This window comes from Salvelinus alpinus, chromosome 36 (assembly GCF_045679555.1).
Source record: "Salvelinus alpinus chromosome 36, SLU_Salpinus.1, whole genome shotgun sequence".
In the NCBI taxonomy this organism is placed as follows: domain Eukaryota; kingdom Metazoa; phylum Chordata; class Actinopteri; order Salmoniformes; family Salmonidae; genus Salvelinus; species Salvelinus alpinus.
The window spans coordinates 12,708,656-12,725,991 of record NC_092121.1 but is presented as its reverse complement, the minus strand read 5'-3'; the positions used below and the strand labels follow the sequence as shown (position 1 = coordinate 12,725,991).

The 17,336-nt window shown below is 41.7% G+C and overlaps 1 protein-coding gene across 2 annotated transcripts; it reads left to right on the top strand.

Moving 5' to 3' along the window:
* Positions 1 to 6,250: 6,250 nt before the first annotated feature.
* On the top strand, positions 6,251 to 17,278 carry LOC139564883 (transmembrane ascorbate-dependent reductase CYB561-like). Of its 2 annotated transcripts, none has more exons than XM_071384738.1 (6): positions 6,251 to 6,699; positions 7,618 to 7,831; positions 9,645 to 9,743; positions 11,706 to 11,809; positions 12,016 to 12,173; positions 13,100 to 17,278. In XM_071384738.1, the coding sequence occupies exons 2-6, from the start codon at positions 7,621 to 7,623 to the stop codon at positions 13,293 to 13,295; spliced, it is 768 nt and encodes a 255-aa protein (XP_071240839.1). In that variant the 5' UTR covers positions 6,251 to 6,699; positions 7,618 to 7,620; the 3' UTR covers positions 13,296 to 17,278. The 2 variants fall into 2 exon arrangements, with proteins under 2 accessions (XP_071240839.1, XP_071240837.1); XM_071384736.1 differs by having other exon boundaries at positions 6,252 to 6,699; positions 7,614 to 7,831.
* The last annotated feature ends 58 nt before the right edge of the window (positions 17,279 to 17,336 follow it).

The window sequence follows — 17,336 nt, the reverse complement described above, 5'->3', positions numbered from 1 at the left end:
TTTCCTGGTTCAGGAGTGGACTTCCTCTGGTTATGTGGCACTTTTTTGGACTCTAGCACACACAATACAGACTTTAAGAGTGGATTTTGGAACTCCTGGAGAACCACGTCAAGCTCAAGCTCAAATGGGCTGAGGCTGTGGCTGATTTTGTGACATAGCTCAAGATAGATGACACCTACAATAGAGACAATAAGCTGGTCATTGGTGTCATCAGGGAGACCATATCATGGCCTTTAAGAGCAGAATACTCCTTTTTCTTCTTCAGGATCGCTCTCAAGGCTTGTCTCAGGTCTATCCGGGAAACAGAAATAACTTCCTGACTCAATAAATGTTTTAGTTGACTCACTACAGCTGTAGCCATCTCCTTTTTGACATTCAGCACAAGTGGTGTCAATGCTGTTGCCTCACACGTTGACAGTGTCAGAGCCTTGGCCAATGATAAGCTGCGTCTTAACTGGTTATCCAGTCCTTTTACCCCACCAGTGCAGGATATCAGCGCAAGGTTCAGGTAAACAGAACTGATTATGTTCTGAGCCACAGCAGACAAGTTCACTATTAATTCTTTACTGTCTCTGAATGGGCTGGTCAATTGAGGAGCTCAGGCATTTAGAGGTATGGCACTCACTTGCTCTGCCTTCAGGTCCTTCTGACTGACCTCTATACATGACTAGACTGTACAGATGGCAGCTGGTAGACGCGAGTCCTGAGATGATGTCATGTTAATAGTGGGCTCTGATGCAGTGTCCTTAAGCTGCCTCTGCATCTTCTCCACCACCTCCAGGACTCTGGTGTTGTTCTGCTGGGAGACTGCTCTCTCACCTGAGAGGATATCCTCACTGCTGAGCCTAGTTTGGATCCAACTGACACACAGAGTGGTGGGTTCTGACTGAAAGAGGTGGACTAATTAGAAGAATGGTCATCCTGTTCTTCAACCAACAGAGTTGAGGATAAAGTCCCCGGAAATCTTAACACAGAGATGACATTTTCAAATGTTGAATCCACCATACCTTCTCCAAGAGGGATGCTCCTGGAGTGGCTGACATAAAGCTTGGTGGAAGATGAGTCTTTAAAGGGAGTAGGGGAGCCTCAATGCTCTCAATGATCATAGGGGGAGATACATCCAGTGATTCTGCTTGACTGAAACACAATGACGCCATCTCCACAGCTGTCTGAAGCTCCTGCACAGGGCTGCTATGGTCTGAACAAGCAGCTGCAATGGAGCCACCAATACAGGAACCAGGAATTTTAATCTAATTTCTACTGTCTGAATATTTGCCAGAGACCAGGGAGGTTCTGCTGGTTGAACCATGGCTAAGAGGTATGGCCATTGCTAGATCCTCACTGGAAATCAGGAAGGCTCTGCTGTTTAAGCCCTGGTGGGAGGACTTTTTACAGGAGATGAAAGATGTTTGGCTGTTTGCATGGCTGGAATTCTGTTTAAGGGAGACCAGAGAGGTTCTGCTGGTTGTGCCTTGGCTGGAGGGCTGTTTTACAGACCAGGGAGATTCTGCTGGTTGAACCACGGCTAGAGGGCTCTTTTACAGACCAGGGAAGGTCTGCTGGTTGAACCACAGCTAGAGGGCTCTTTTACAGAGACTAGAGAGGTGTGGCTGTTTGAATGGCTAGAGTTCTGTTTAAGGGAGACCAGAGAGGTTCTGCTGGTAGCGCCATGGCTGGAAGGCAATTTTCCAGAGACCAGGGAGGTTCTGCTGGTTGAACCATGACTGAAGCTTGGGAAAATGTAATATCAATCTCATTCCTGAGTGCAGGGAGATGTGACTAGAGCCCTTACTAAGAGGGAGGGCCACAGCTTGTTCCTCACAACACACCATGGAGGTTCTGCTGATTGAGACCTGGTGGGAGGGCTCTTTTACAGATACGGAGGAGTTCTGCTGGTTGAGCCCTGGCTAAGAGGTGTGACCATTGCTAGTTCCTCACTGGAAATCAGGGATGCTTTGCTGTTCGAGCCCTGGAGGGAGGACTTTTTACAGGAAATGAGAGAGGTTCAGCTATTTGAACAGCTTGAGTTCTGTTAAATGGAGACCAGAGAGGTTCTGCTGACAGGGCTCCTGTTAGAGGGGAAGGTGGTGCTCAGTTCAGCAATGGCAGTGACTAGGTCCTTACTCTCCGCTGATGTGTTCTCCTTTAGCTCCTCCGAGTCAGCCATGGGAGGGATGACATTGACACTACCACCAAGTACTTTATGCCTCTCACCATATGCAGCAGATCCCTAATGGTTAACTGAATATACAAAAAAGGTTTTAGATTCAAATGAATTTACCCAGAAAGCTTTTTTAATAGAGACAGATAAAGTACCGTAAAAGCTGTCTGACAACACCGTAACACCATACATTTTAAATGCTGACAATACAAATTTTGTGACTAGTTTAGTGGAGTAGTGTATGCGTCTATAAATGCTCCTACTTTTTTCATATGTGTTAAGCCTGACAAACACCGTCTAAACCTTGGGGATCATTCAACAATGTGTTGGTACCTTTCTTTCATAATATATCCGGTAGAATGACGTTGCCGCAGGCTTTTTTGTATGTTTATGGTCATGTGACCGCTACAAAGACGAGAGAGATTGATAAGGCACGTTGGTCACAGCTTTTTTGGGGGAGTAACCATAGCCTACTCTACCTATAGCCATGTTGATGTATGTCTTACAGTATGCAGTATGTGCATGTTCATTCTACACCTTTCATTTTCATTCATTACAAGTAAAAAAGTTCAAACAGGAACCAAATGGCTATTAGTTAACTTACTGATGTTTGTCTCTTTATTGGTTTTTTTCGGCATCATGGTGGTAGTGCCTTCATCCACACACCTAAGAGAGAGAGCCATCTTCAATTGAAATATGAAATGTGCCTCACTTAGAACATAAAGTAAAATGATGTCATATGTAACGGCTGTCGTAGTCGTTCTCCTCCTCAGACGAGGAGGAGCATGGATCGGACCAAGATGCGGATTGGTAAGTATTCATATTTTAATGGGAAAACAACAAACACTACAAAATACAACAACCAACAAACGTGACTAACCTGAAACAGTCCTGTGTGGCCCAAACACTGACACAGGAACATACACCCACAAAACACAGGTGAAACCCAGGCTGCCTAAATATGATTCTCAATCAGGGACAACGATTGACAGCTGTCTCTGATTGAGAATCATACCAGGCCGAACACAAAATCCCAACATAGAAAATCAAACCTAGACCAACCCACCCAACTCACGCCCTGACCAACTAAAACAAATACAAAACAAAGGAAAACAGGTCAAGAACGTGACATCATAAGTCAAACATTGGCCTAGACACGTCAATTGAGTTTCAGTAAAGCAAAAGTTGGCTATTTTGTACCTTCCCATTTATGACTATCTACACTACAGTACATGATACGGTCAGCAAATATAGTTTTTTAGAACAATCAACAGAGTGTGGGAATGATCAGTCTGTCTGTCTGCACACTAGCCTACTAAAGAGGGAGATCAACCATAGAGTGCAACCTTCACATAGGCTACAATGGTTAGTTCCCCGTGACGCAATATCACTTCTCTGATACCTGGCCCAATAGGTCTAATGAACCCAACGTGCTACTCAAATTTTGGGGACTTGAACCGTGGCTCCTGCGGTAGCATACAGAGGCAAGTTTCTAATGGACTATGCCAGAATAACCCAGACCTCTGGACAAGAGCAGCAGGGCCGGCTCCAGGAATAAGCGACATAAGCAATTGCTTACCCGAAAATAACTCTTACAAAAAACGTTTTACTACTTAGGGGTCTTAACCTACAGTTACAATAGTAGAATACACAAAGTGAAATTTAGAAATGTGGTTGTGTTCTGTTTAATCGATATATAAATGAGTCTAGACAGCTATCTAAACTTGTAGTAACCATGACTGAATACCGACCGTGCAGGCAGGGCATGTGCCTAGGGGCCCTGACTGATTTTGTTATTCACTCTCCCTCAGATATCATCAACATGGCATACGTCTTGGCAAAATGTGTAGAATTGCAGGAATTGGCTTTAAAACTGCAAACATTTATCTCCACCCCATGGCAAAATGTGTTGAATTGCAGGAAATTTGCTGTAAAACTGCAAAACAAATATCTCTGCCCCATGGCCAAATGAGTACACAGCAAATTCCACAGTGTTAAATCAACCCTGAGTGTCTGTATGGGTCCACATTTTTCAGTGTTAAATTACTTACTTACTTAGTGTAAAGCCTGGGTTCCCAGAGTGCCTTGCCTTTCGAGTAACTTGTAGAGTTACCACCCATGACTGTTTTTGTTAGTGACAGAGACATGGATGAATGCAACATGATTGTTGCATTAATCCATTTTCAGTCCTGTGGCCAAGTGAGATTCTAAGTGAATATGTTAACATTCAAATGATTTAATAACACAATACAACAAGTATTTAATGAGGCCTTATTTTGAGGGCATAGTTTTGCTTTACTACAAAACTTTGAAAGTGTCTGCTTCTATATTAGCCTACTCGGGAAATCACATTAGGTCTACGGCAAATTTCCTTACGTGAACTATCAAGCGTAACGCAGCCTTTGGTCACGAAGTCCTGAAGTCTTTGTCTCCCTCTTATGGATAATTTGGGGAAGTGGTATATTCACAAGCGGAGCGTCCAAGTTCTGCCACCGAGTGTTTTGGTGTGGTGCTTTGCTGAGATGTGTGATTTAAAGGTAGACTCAGCTATATGACGTAGATGTAGAATGTAAACAGCATAGTGGGTCAATTTCAGCAGAATGTAAACAGCATAGTGGGTCAATTTCCACAACAACTAAGAGCGCGAGGCTCAACTTCTCACATGCGCAGATACTGTGTGACTGCGTGAGAGAGAAGTCTGCATCTCGCTCATCTCAATATCGGTTGTGCTCGTGGCAACATCATTGAGTCTACCTTTAATTAACAAAATGTCCTAATTAATATTATGCAACCAGACTAAATAATTTTTATACCGATTTGTGGGCTAAACCTAGATTTTCAACATTAAGCCTAGCAGATTAAGTTGCCAAACTATTCAGATAAAGTCATGTCCATAATTATTGGCACCCTTGATAAAAATGAGCAAAAAATACTGAGCTAGGCTGTATTGTATGCTCAAAACAATTTGGAAATCATATTAATTTATAATAATATAGTTGCTCAGAGAAAAAAAAGTGTTTAACAAGTAGCATAATCTAAAAAAGATTGGAGTCATAATTATTGGCACCCCTGTTTTCAATACTCTAGTGCCCTCCCCTCGCTAGGATAATGACACTGAGCCTTTTTCTAAAATGTTGTATGATATTGGAGAACATGTTGGGAGGGGTCTTAGACTATTTCTCCATACAGAATCTTTCCAGATCCTTGATATCCTTCCTCTGCTCTTATGGACTGCCCTCTTCAAGTCAAACCACAGGTTTCCAATGGGGTTCAAGTCCGGAGACAGAGATGGCCATTGTAAAATGTTGATTTTGTTGTCAATGAACCATTTCTTTGTGGATTTTAATTAGTGCTTGGGGTTATTGTCTTGCTGGATGGTCCACTTGGCCTCTACCTAGCAGAGGCAACCAGGTTTTTGGCTAAAATGTCCTGGTACTTGGTAAAGTTCATGATGCCGTTGACCTTAACAAGGGCCCCAGGTCCAGTGGAAGCAAAACAGTCCCATAACATCAAAGATATACCACCATATTTTACCATAGGTTCATAGCCTCAGGAAGTAGGGATGCTGGGGGTGCTGCAGCACCCCCTTAAAAATCATAATAATAATACAATAAAAAAATATATATATAAAAAAAATGTTTCCTAATAAAAGTAGGCCTTTAATAGTCCTGTATTGGCGGATGGATATAGCCACATGCAGCATGGGCAAAAATGTTAGTAGTTACTTTGAAATGTTAAAAATGCCTACTTGAATTAAATAAATAGTTATTTCCTGCATCTTTATTGTTCAACATAAACATCTAGAGCTGGGCTATTTAGGCTACGTTTACACAGGCAGACCAATTCTGATAGTTTCTTCCACTAATTGATATTTTGACCAATCACATCCGATCTTTTCACGTCAACTCTTTTTCAAAGCTGATCTGGTCAAAAGACCAATTAGTTAAAAAAGTTCAGAATTGGTCTGTCTGTCTAAACGAGCAGACAAGATCGCACAGCCCATCTTTATCCAATATGCATCAGTATCAATTAAAGCAGTCAACTAATTGGTCATTATGCCTTTTTAATGGGTTGTTCTGATTCAATGCCGGGTCTGCATCTGCAAGGACGCTCTGAGTAGCCAAGGTAATAGACCTTTGGACATTTTCGTCAGTGCGGTGCCAGACATCATCCTCTCTGAAGGCTGTTTGTGCTCCTCCCTCCTCTACGTTTGATGCTAATTGAAGGGAGGGGGAGTGTATAACGTATTTCTCTGTCAACTCAACGTTTAGCTGCGCCACTGTTTCTGTCACGACCAGTCGACAGATCCACCCACCCGCGACGTTTTTCTGGAGCGAGTAAGATAAAGCTAACGCTTATTGTGAAATATTTAGTGGCAGGCCTAGGCTATAGGACTTTATGGTGTTTCTTTAGTAATGAGGTTACTACGAAAATTGTAGGCGTATCTAAGAACCAGTCCAAAACACAAAAGGAACGGAACAAGGATATCCACTCATTCTCAGACTTGCTGTGAAAGCAGGTTATTTGAGGATCAAACGGTAAGTGGAACATGTCCTACCATGAGGATGAGGATAGGATAGAGCTCCTAGACGTGTGGTATCCAAAATTATAGTCGAGGATAGCCTATAAATAGTGTTTTGTTTGTCAATAGTTTGCGTACATTTAATCACATTTCTCACACCATGCGTGAGATTTGGTTCTTGTTTCTGACATGCATCCATCTCAAATCCAATCAGTAGCCTAAAATAAGGGTTGTGACATTTCGTAGCAGGTTAGGAGAGCATTTTAGTTAACGTTAACTCTACTAGGTTAATTCTCCTAACCTGCTGCATAAGTTCCCCTTACCTATGAGAGTAACTTTCGTCCCTAGTTGTATATCATCTAGTAAAAAACAAGGTGGTGTAAGCTAAGCAACACCATTTTAACTGAATACACACATTTTGAATAAAACGCTGTCCTACTCCTATAACAAATATTAAACTCAATACACAATCACATTGATAACTTTGTCATACTCATAGCCTTTAACAAACTGTTATTCAACTGAAGAGCAAACACCTAGTCATGTAAGTGTTTTTCACATGGATGTGGTAAAGTTTCCCCAGTTTAGAGCTCTGCAGTCTCACATGTACAGCATCACATGAGTCCAGAAGCAGCGCAGGAAAGGACGCTAATGTTTATCTCAATCCCGGAGACATGACTAGACTGATCGAATATTTGGTTGTTTCTCTGACTCTTTTAGGGAGGTGACTGGTAAGAGACTAGGTAAAGATTCAGATCACAGGTTTTGTTCATCCATGAGTCAAAGGTCTTTTCAGAAAGCTATAGGTGGGTCTTAACATGGGCCTGGAGATTTTCCTGGTTGGTTCAGTCAGGAAACGAGTCATCATTATACATTTTTTTGAGCCACTGGACTAAACTATCATTCTCCCCCTCTTTCTATCCCTTCAAGACAGACCATGGAAGATAGCCCTCAGCGGGCCTTGCAAGGCCTGGGCTCCTTCCCGTGGTATGTGGGGGGGACTCAGGTTCTGGGCCTGGCCTGTGTGGTGATCACGGGCGTGTGGATGGGCAGCTATCACGGAGGCTACGCCTGGGACGGTTCGGGACAGGAGTTTAATGTACATCCCCTCTGCATGGTCCTGGGCCTGGTCTTTCTCTATGGAGATGGTAGGGTAGAATTAAACCAACTAAAATTAGAATGACCCATTCCTCCAGGAATTTAGTTATAACACATTTTTATAAATCACCTCAATTAATGGCTCATTGTCCCAGTGATTGAATTGGTAATGTAGAGTAATAAAGTAGCTCTCATTACTGCTGCCCTATGTACACAGACATGGAACGCTGGTCATTTTAATAATGTTTACATACAGTTTTACCCACTTCATATGTATATACTGTATTCTAGTCGAGGCGTATCCTATTTAACTATTGCTGTACATATACTATTAATATCAATGTATTCTTCAGATATTCTATCCATATACGGTCTATACATCATCATACATATATCTATATACAATGTTGAGACCGGTGTATATGTATCTCACACACACCGGACTAGACATTGCTAGTCCTAATATTTCTTAATTTTACTTTTAGTTTCGTGTGTATTGTTAGATATTATTGCACTGTTGGAGCTAGGAAAACAAGCATTTTGCCACACCCGCAATAACATCTGCTAAATGTGTATGCAAACAAAACAATTTGATTTACTGGTAGCATGGAGAGATGGAGGTAAATTAACAGAGGGAAGCTGAAGCCACAGTGTGTCTTTGAGCCACAATGGCAGTTGTCTTCTCTGATGTCTGCTCTGTTAGCCTAGGGGTCTTCTGACCTATTGCATTAGTGTGATGCAAAGCTAATGCTACACAGGGCACAGGCCTAAGGGCACACTCTGCAACAGGAATACATCCCTAATGCTATTAGGGTGGGAGGAGCCGAGACTTTATTTTTTGTTTGTTTCTAGGCCGTTGTTTTTCCCCCTCTGTGTGAGAAATGAGTAATGCAGGGATTTGTTCCCATAAATAGTACTATGATAAACACTTACTGGAAAACAGTTGCAATGAAAGCAACATTTTTCAGAGTTTTCCATTGGTCCCTGAATCGTGATTGTAATGAGAAAAATAAGTTATTCAGCCACTGACAATAATGTAAATAAAATCTCCTTTGTGGTGTCAAATAAAACAGCTGCTTGTTATTAAGTTAAGTCAGCTGTAACCTTTCGATTCCTAACCTTGCTACAGCAATTGAATTAGGACATTAAACTAATGTTCTCGTAGCCATTAGTGTGAGCGGTCAGTCCAAATGGAGCTGGGATGAGAACACCCTCCAGGGAAACCAGCTGTCCTTAGTGGGATCGGGAGACACACAGCAAATGCTTTATGCCTGGAACATTGTTTCAGTGTTTCTGCAAGGTTAATGTCTTAATAATTGTAATAATACAAGAACTCAGTTGAACAGTTTGTTGTGTTCTCATAGCATTTCTGTAACATTTTTATGCTAACCAACCCTATCTTGGTGGCAGCTACTTGTCAAGTGTTTGAAAATGCATTATAGTGGTCTTGTTGAAGGACTTCTGCGAGACTCAAAGCCTCACCTTAACCTGAAGCTCACTGGGACTAAAACACCCCATAACTACCTTGATTCACCCTTTCTTTTGTAGCATCATACCTGTTATTGCCCTTGGTGCCATGTTGGGTGTGATTATGGTACTATGACAAAAGTAATGACTAACCTTTTAAATGGTTACAGCAGATTAAGGTGCCATAGCAATGTTTGAAGGTTAACTGTTTTATTTCAAATTAGTGTATAATCATGTTATTACAATTTACATTCCATGTACTACGTGTGAACTTTGTCAAGTCTGACCACTGTATATTTAGACAGACTTGACTTTATTATTATTATCATGTTGTGGAAATGATTCTATTTGAATAGTCTTATGTGAATGTTAACCGGCCTTGTTTGTCTCTCACAGCGATCCTGGTGTACAGAGTATTTAGGAATGAAAGCAAACGCAACGTCAAGGTTCTCCATGCTGTGCTCCACCTTCTCGCCCTCATTATCAGCGTAGTGGGTAAGGCCTGTGTGGGTGTCTGTGTCTAAGGGCAAGACTTGTTGTTTTGGCTCTTTCCCCTTGAACCCAAACATTCTAAACTAATTTAAATTCGTAGCTATTGTGTATAAAAGGAAAATGCCTAACCTAGCTAGTTTAATATATTATATATATGAGACATGTCTTACGTGGTGGGGCAAACAAGTGGACTTATCTTATCGGAGGGTCATAAATAAGTTCTCTAGGGCCAGATCAGTCACAGACTAGAGGTTGGCTGATTAATTAGGGCCGATTTCAAGTTTTCATAACAATCGGTAATCGGCCTTTTTGGACGCTGATTACATTGCAATCCACGAGGCGACTGCGTGGCAGGCTGACCACCTGTTACACAAGTGCAGCATCAAAAGGACCTTGTGGCTGCAAGGAGCCAAGGTAAGTTGCTAGCTAGCATTTAAAGTTATCTTGTTTTTTATAATCTTCACAATTACTAGTTAACTACACATGGTTGATATTACTAGGTTAACTAGCATGTCCTGAGTTGCAGTGCCTGTTTATCATCGAATCACAGCCTACTTCAACTGCCAAACAGATGACTTAACAAAAGCGCATTTGTGAAAAAAGCACAATCGTTGCACAAATGTACCTAACCATAAACATCAATGCTTTAAAATCAATACAAGTATATATTTTTAAACCTGCATATTTTGTTAAGAAATTCATGTTAGCAGGCAATATTAACTAGGGAAATTGTCACTTCTCTTGCGTTCAGTGCAAGCAGAGTCAGGGTATATCCAGCAATTTGGGCCGCCTGGCTCATTGCGAACTGTGTGAAGACAATTTCTAACAAAGACCGTAATTAATTTGCCCGAATTTTACATAATTATGACTTAACATTGAAGGTTGTGCAATGTAACAGAAATTATTAAGCATTCATTCACACTTCACTGCGTTTGCCAGCAGCTCTTAGCAATGCTTGAAGCACAGCGCTGTTTATGACTTCAAGCCAATCAACTCCGTAGATTAGGCTGGCAATACTGTAGTGCCTATAAGAACATCCAATAGTCAAAGGTATATGAAATACAAATGGTATAGAGAGCCCTATAATAACTACAACCTAAAACTTCTTACCTGGGAATATTGAAGACTCATGTTAAAAGGAACCACCAGCTTTCATGTTCTGAGCAAGGAACTTAAACGTTAGCTTTTTTACATGGCACATATTGCACTTTTACCTTCCAACACTATTTAAACCAAATTGGACATGTTTCATTATGAGACTGAATTGATTTTCTTTGTATTATATTAAGTTAAAATAAGGGTTCGTTGTTCATTCATATTGTTGTAATTGTCATTATTACGAATGTATAAAAATCGGCCGACTAATCGGTATCGGCTTTTTTTGGTGGTCCAATCAGTATCGGCATTGAGAAATCATAATAGGTCGACCTCTAATTCAGACCCACAGCTAGGGTAGACGCACAAATCATCATTATTTTGTGAGTTCAAGTTAGCTAAGAGATGGTGAGGAGAAACTAATGGTGATGGCATGGCTCCTCAAAATATAAGGGTACTGGCAAGGTAAGAAAATGTACGAACGTAGTAGGCTATGAACATAGGTAACATGAGATAAGACTGCGCATGCCAACCACGAATCAGTGGTGCGGCATGGGAGTGGAAAGCTGAATCACAGTAGCCTGCGTCATGTACTGAGGTCTGGCGTAGTCATGGAAACAGGCAGGTGTATCCAAACCGGTCATCAGTTTAAACGCTGCAATCTGGCTTCAGGCAATCCTTACTGATTCAGAGAAACGCTTGGTTTGCAAGCAGGGTCATGTAAATGCCCTCATATCCATACATGGAGGCAGGTAAAAAAACACTAAAGAGTAACATTCATTGATTATGTACTAAGTCATAATTGATCAACATTGTTCTATATAAAATGAATGGGAAATATTGACAGCATGTATCATTGTATCTCCTCAGGTATCGTGGCTGTGTTTGACTTCCATAATCATAACAAGATCCCCAACATGTACTCCCTCCACAGCTGGTGTGGCATGCTCACCTTTGTTCTCTTCTGTGTACAGGTCAGCCCTCGCTTCTCCTGTGCACGCACACATGCAGTCGCGTGCACACACAAAAACCAAGCTAATAATTTCAACTTTTTCCTTGTATCAGAATTCCAATTAATGTACTGTTTGCACTGAGAACCTAGCTGTATACAGGCAGTAGCTCTGATATTACAATCTAATAGGCATAATTGTTTAATAACATTGGTCCTCTACTCCCTCAGTGGCTGATGGGGCTTGGTTTCTTCCTCTTCCCTGGGACGTTAATGGCGCTGCGGAGCTGGTACCTGCCACTACATGTCTTCTTTGGCCTGGCCATGCTCGCCATGTCCCTAGCCACCTGCCTACTGGGCATTTCAGAGAAATTGTTCTTCAGTATCCAGTGAGTATTACTATGCAGGGGCTCGGTTCCAATATCCTACCACCATGTACAGTTAAGAAATGTATACAAATGGCAGGGATTTTAAGTGGTATGCTAAAATACAGAAATGCACATAATTATTGGGTGCAGTCATTTGGTGGGCCTCCCGAGTGGTGCAAGGCGGTGCATCAGTGCCACTAGAGATTCTGGGTTCGATTCCAGGCTTTGTCGCAGCCAGCCGCGACTGGGAGACCCATGGGGCGGCGCACAATTGGCAAAGCTTCGTTAGGGGAGGGTTTGGCCGGCAGGGATGTTCCTGTCCCATCGTGCACTAGCGACTGTGGCAGGCTGGGTGCAGTGCAAACTGACACTGTCGCCAGGTATGCGGTGTTTCCTCAGACACATTGGTATGGCTGGCTTAGGAGGGGTAAGTGGCCGTTGTGTCAAGAAGCAGTGCGGCTTGGCTTCTGTTTCGGAGGACGCACGACTCTTGACCTTCGCCTCTCCCGAGTCCGTAAGGTAGTTGCAGCAATGAGACGACTAACTACCAATTGGATACCATGAAAACGGGGTTAAAAAAAGGCATTTGTTAAGAGACGTGCCAGATGTTCAAGTCAGTCACTTTGGATGATGTTGAAGTGATACTACTTTGCCCAGCTCTACCCTGTGAAATCATAGGGGAGTTAATTATTGTACAGGGTATGTTTGGTTAAAGCTGGGCTTTTGCTGTCTGGGCTATCTTTATGACAATGTGGTCAGACATGGATTTTAATGGTGTTGAGTCTTTGCACATTATGACTCATTCTCCTGTTTGGTGCCATATGTTATGCTTAAGATCCTCTTGATGAGTTACATGGAAATATTATAACTAATGATTCTTTACAAATGTGTTTTTCACATGATGATGTACTGTATCACGATATAATACAAATCTTTTTTCTTCCCAGACACACATATTCACAGTTTGTCCCAGAGGGGATCCTTGGTAACATGCTAGGACTGCTGCTAGTAGCATTTGGGATTCTGGTAGGCTACGTGGTGACACGGGAGGACTTCAGGAGACCCCCGCACCCAGAGGAAGAGGCCTTATCTGTGCACTTTAAGACCCTGACTGAGGGGGGAGTGAGCCCCACCTCACCTTAAACCAGGAAACACTCTGGTCTGAAAAGCTACTGTGTGCTCAGGTTTTTATAAAAAAATAAGCTGGTGTATGAGAGCTGGGCTGGAACAAAAGCCTGCACACCCAGTATCTCTCCAGGACCAGCTGGAGATCTGGCTGATATGCTGTCTTTATTTCATGTCACATCAAGAGCTGTTCTACACTCCCTTGTGGTGAAATGGAGGTATGACAGGACTGATTTGACCAATGTATTTGATTGCTGCCACAGATTAGCCATCACAAAAGTGCCATATTAGGGCTCTATAAACTAAAATAGCCTTTGCTAAATGTTCAGTGAGGACAACGCCATGTGTCATGCCTTCATCTAGGGCAGTAGGGTTATACTTTGTTTAACAAGAAGTAACTTCCAGTATTACAAACTCGACTTCCAAGCTTGTGAAGTAGTTGCAGTTCGTTGTGACAAAATATTGAATTAATCTGTTGGCAGTGTTGAATTTATGATAAAGGACCAAAAGGATGCACAAAGTTGTGACTGAACGATGCCTGAATTTTTGGGGTTGAATTACGGCACTCTTGAAGCAGTTTCTTCACCATTCCTTATGTTTGGCTGGGTTGAATTTTCACCATTGATTCAGGGTTTTCCCAACAGTCTCCCCGGCCCCCCCCACCCCGGAAGTTTCATACTTTAGTTTAACCCTAAACCTGACTCAATTAGTCAAAGGCTTGATGGCTACTTGAATCAGGTGTGCCAGTTAAAACAAATGTGAAACGTCTGGGGGGCTCTAGGAGAGAGTTGGGAAACCTGCTACCACCTATCCAATAGTTTCAGGGCCCAGTTTTTCAGATCAGATCTTGGCAATTGGATTAAATCTTAGCATTGGGTATTTCAAAACAAAATTACCCAATCAAATTCTCAATCAAGGATAAATGTTTTTCAAGACTGAAAGTAAGTGATTAGGATACTCTGTAGAGCATTGCGCTTGCAGGATAGTGGGTTCGATTCCCGGGACCACCCATATGTAAAAAAAAAATGAAATCAAATGTATGCACGCATAACTAAGTCGCTTTGGATAAAAAGCGTCTGTAAAATGGCAAATTTTGATCACACTTGAAGGGTGGAAGATATTTCAAGGTGGGGAGGTTTAAATGTTCTTACATCTTAAAGGTTCATTGTGTTAAATCGACTGCAGTATAGGTATGTGGTCAGTTATATTGAGAAGTGTCAAATAAATGCATGTTCTTTTGTGATATGCAGACATCATTTTTAATCTTAGTTACTTTGTGTTTCACTATGACAGTGTAGAAGTAGTCATGACCTATAGAGGGCAAGGTGTAGGCCTACTCAAAATCCTGTGATCTTACAGTTTTTCCCAATTGCTAAAACACAATTTTGCAAAATACTTAATGAAGCACTGCAACCAAAACTACATATAGCATTATCAAATTCAAACGTTTGCACGAAATGGCACACCATTCATATTACCAGATTTGTGTCTAACCAACTACATACACTGTTGGGCATAATGAAAAGCACTCATCTTTAGTATGCTTTGCCATAATACTAAAATAGTTCAAATTGTAGAAAATTCTTCAGATGCACAGAAATACACACATGCTGTTGAATTATATATATTTTTTTTATAATCAAGTCAGTGCAACATATGCACAGCAGATATATTTACATTGGACTGAACAAAAATACGCTCACAAAACAGTAAACTGAAAAAGAAAATTGCAGACAAAAAGAGGCAAGAAAAATAATTAGGCAGCATCTTGCCGCACAGCTGGGTCTGGCCACAACGCCTCGTCCACATCACAGGCAATATCTTCCCTTGCCAGACATCGAGGGAAGAAGCGCCTTGAGTGCCTTATCCATCCCTGAATCGCACCCACATCAATCTCATCACATGCCTCTTCCATAGCCTGCACAAGAGGCATGCGAACAAAGGGCTGCCGGTCGTATACCTTCCACCGCCATGCCTAAAATAACTATTCTATGGGGTTCAGAAATGGTGAGTATGGTGGGAGGTATTGCACGAGAAATGGTGGGTGGTCAGCAAACCAGTTTTGGACTGGGGCTGCACGATGAAAGCTCACGTTGTCCCATACTACAAGGTACCGGGTTCTTTGATGGTCTGCATCATTCATACGCTCTGGTGGTATGAGAATGTTGTGGAGTCTGTCCAGAAATGTGAGAATATGGGCTGTGTTGTATGGTCCAAGGTTGGCATGACGGTGGAGGACACCATGCGTATTGGAGATGGCAGCGCACATTGTGATGTTCCCACCACGTTGGCCAGGAACATCTATAATGGCTCTGTGGCCAATGACGTTTCTCCCCCTTCTTCTGGTCTTTGCTAGGTTGAACCCAGCCTCATCTATAAAGATGAACTCATGTGGGATTGCATGAGCATCCATTTCCAGTACTCCCTGAAAACAAAGAACAAAAGCAGTCAATATGGTGTTATCCAGTACACTGGGAAACAATGTTGTGTGTAGTGTACTGCAGTCAATATTGTACTTACATCCACATATGCTCGTCTGACCTCTGTTTCTTTGAGAGTTTCTCTCAAACGGCACCTTATAAAGTTGTTTCATTCTGATTTGGTTTCGCTTGAGAATGCGAGCCAATGTGGACAGACTGACTCGTTGAATATGGTGTTGTCTTGGATGATGTGGCTTTGAATTTCTCGTAATCTGATTTCATTATTTTCCAAAACCAAGTTTACAATGGCAGCTTCCTGTACCCCGGTGAACATTTGGCCCCTTCCTCCACCATAGTTGCGTCTCTGTCCTTTAGAAAAACAAAAATATAGGGCTTGGACAATGCAGCCTAAAGATATTTTCCCCACAGTAGAGTAAATTCTACAGGAAATTTTTGCAGTTAGTGTATGACATCAGCCATTCATGAAGTAAACAGGTGTCACCCAACTGATACACTATGACATGGGGTGTACTATAGTGTGAAATAAATTTAGGTTACATACCTGTACTCCACTCTAAATGTCCGGATGACACAGGCGACAGTAAAACGGCTCAAGTTGGGCTGCATTTTCTGTCCAGCCTCTCGCATTGTCAGCCCATGGTTGATGACATGATCAACTAAGGTTGCTCTGATTTCATTTGAAAGTTGTCTTCTTTGGCCATGAACTCCTCTACCCCTACCTCTCACTCATTCTCACCCTCCCTCTTCCTCTCTCTGCAATGGCTTCCATTGTTGTTGGAAAACAAAAGGTGCTCACCTGTGGTCTTTTCATAGTGCTTACTTCCTGATTGAAGTGGTAACAATTAACCATTGAGGTGTTTGGCCAGGTGGCACATGTATTGGCCAATTAGCTCATGTAGTGTCATTTTGAATGGCAGTGTTTTGAAATGGCAAACATGTGACTTTATGTCAGATTGTGTCTTATGCAGAGAACCGTGTGCAGTGCATTTAAAAAGTATGATTTTGAATTGCAAAATGTGTGTAAAGCAGAAAATGTGTTTAGACTTGAAGAGGTTTTGCTCTCTGTGTGTCAGTTTAAATAATTGTGCTGTGCATGTCATTTTAGTGTGTTAGCAATTGGAAAAAAATGTAATATTGCAAAAAACAAACAGCTCAATTGATCTCTTGATTTGCAAAATATGGGTTTACAGAATCATTTGTATCTGGGCTAAGGGGTCGATTTGGTATTATGTAAAGATCTTTATGCTTCTGTGTTGTTAAATGTAAAATGCTCAGAGCTAGTGTAATAGAAGGGAGTTATAGTATTTGTGCCAAGCTGGATTTAATTGTATTTAACAGTCAATGGTTTTGGTGTATGAATGTATTGTAATTTGCTTTGTTCAAAGCATCTACTTGTCCTAATATTTAATCAGTTTGAAGAATAATTTAACTAAGATTACTTGATTCAATATCGCTGCCTCTTTTCACTTGGAAACTTGTTCTATACAATAGGCACCTGCTGACTGACAATTATTAAACCTATATTGCCTTCCTATCACTTATTAAAGATGCATGACTCAATAGGTGTGCTTTGTTTGATAGTCTGTGTCAATGTGTTTAAGAGACGTCGCCACTGATG

Excerpts from the sequence above, each read along its gene's own strand:
- LOC139564883 (XM_071384738.1), top strand. The coding sequence starts at position 7,621 with ATGGAAGATAGCCCTCAGCGGGCCTTGCAAGGCCTGGGCTCCTTCCCG. Across the intron at positions 9,744-11,705 it reads CCTCATTATCAGCGTAGTGG|GTATCGTGGCTGTGTTTGAC; the intron begins GTAAGGCCTGTG and ends GTATCTCCTCAG. Across the intron at positions 11,810-12,015 it reads TTGTTCTCTTCTGTGTACAG|TGGCTGATGGGGCTTGGTTT; the intron begins GTCAGCCCTCGC and ends CTACTCCCTCAG.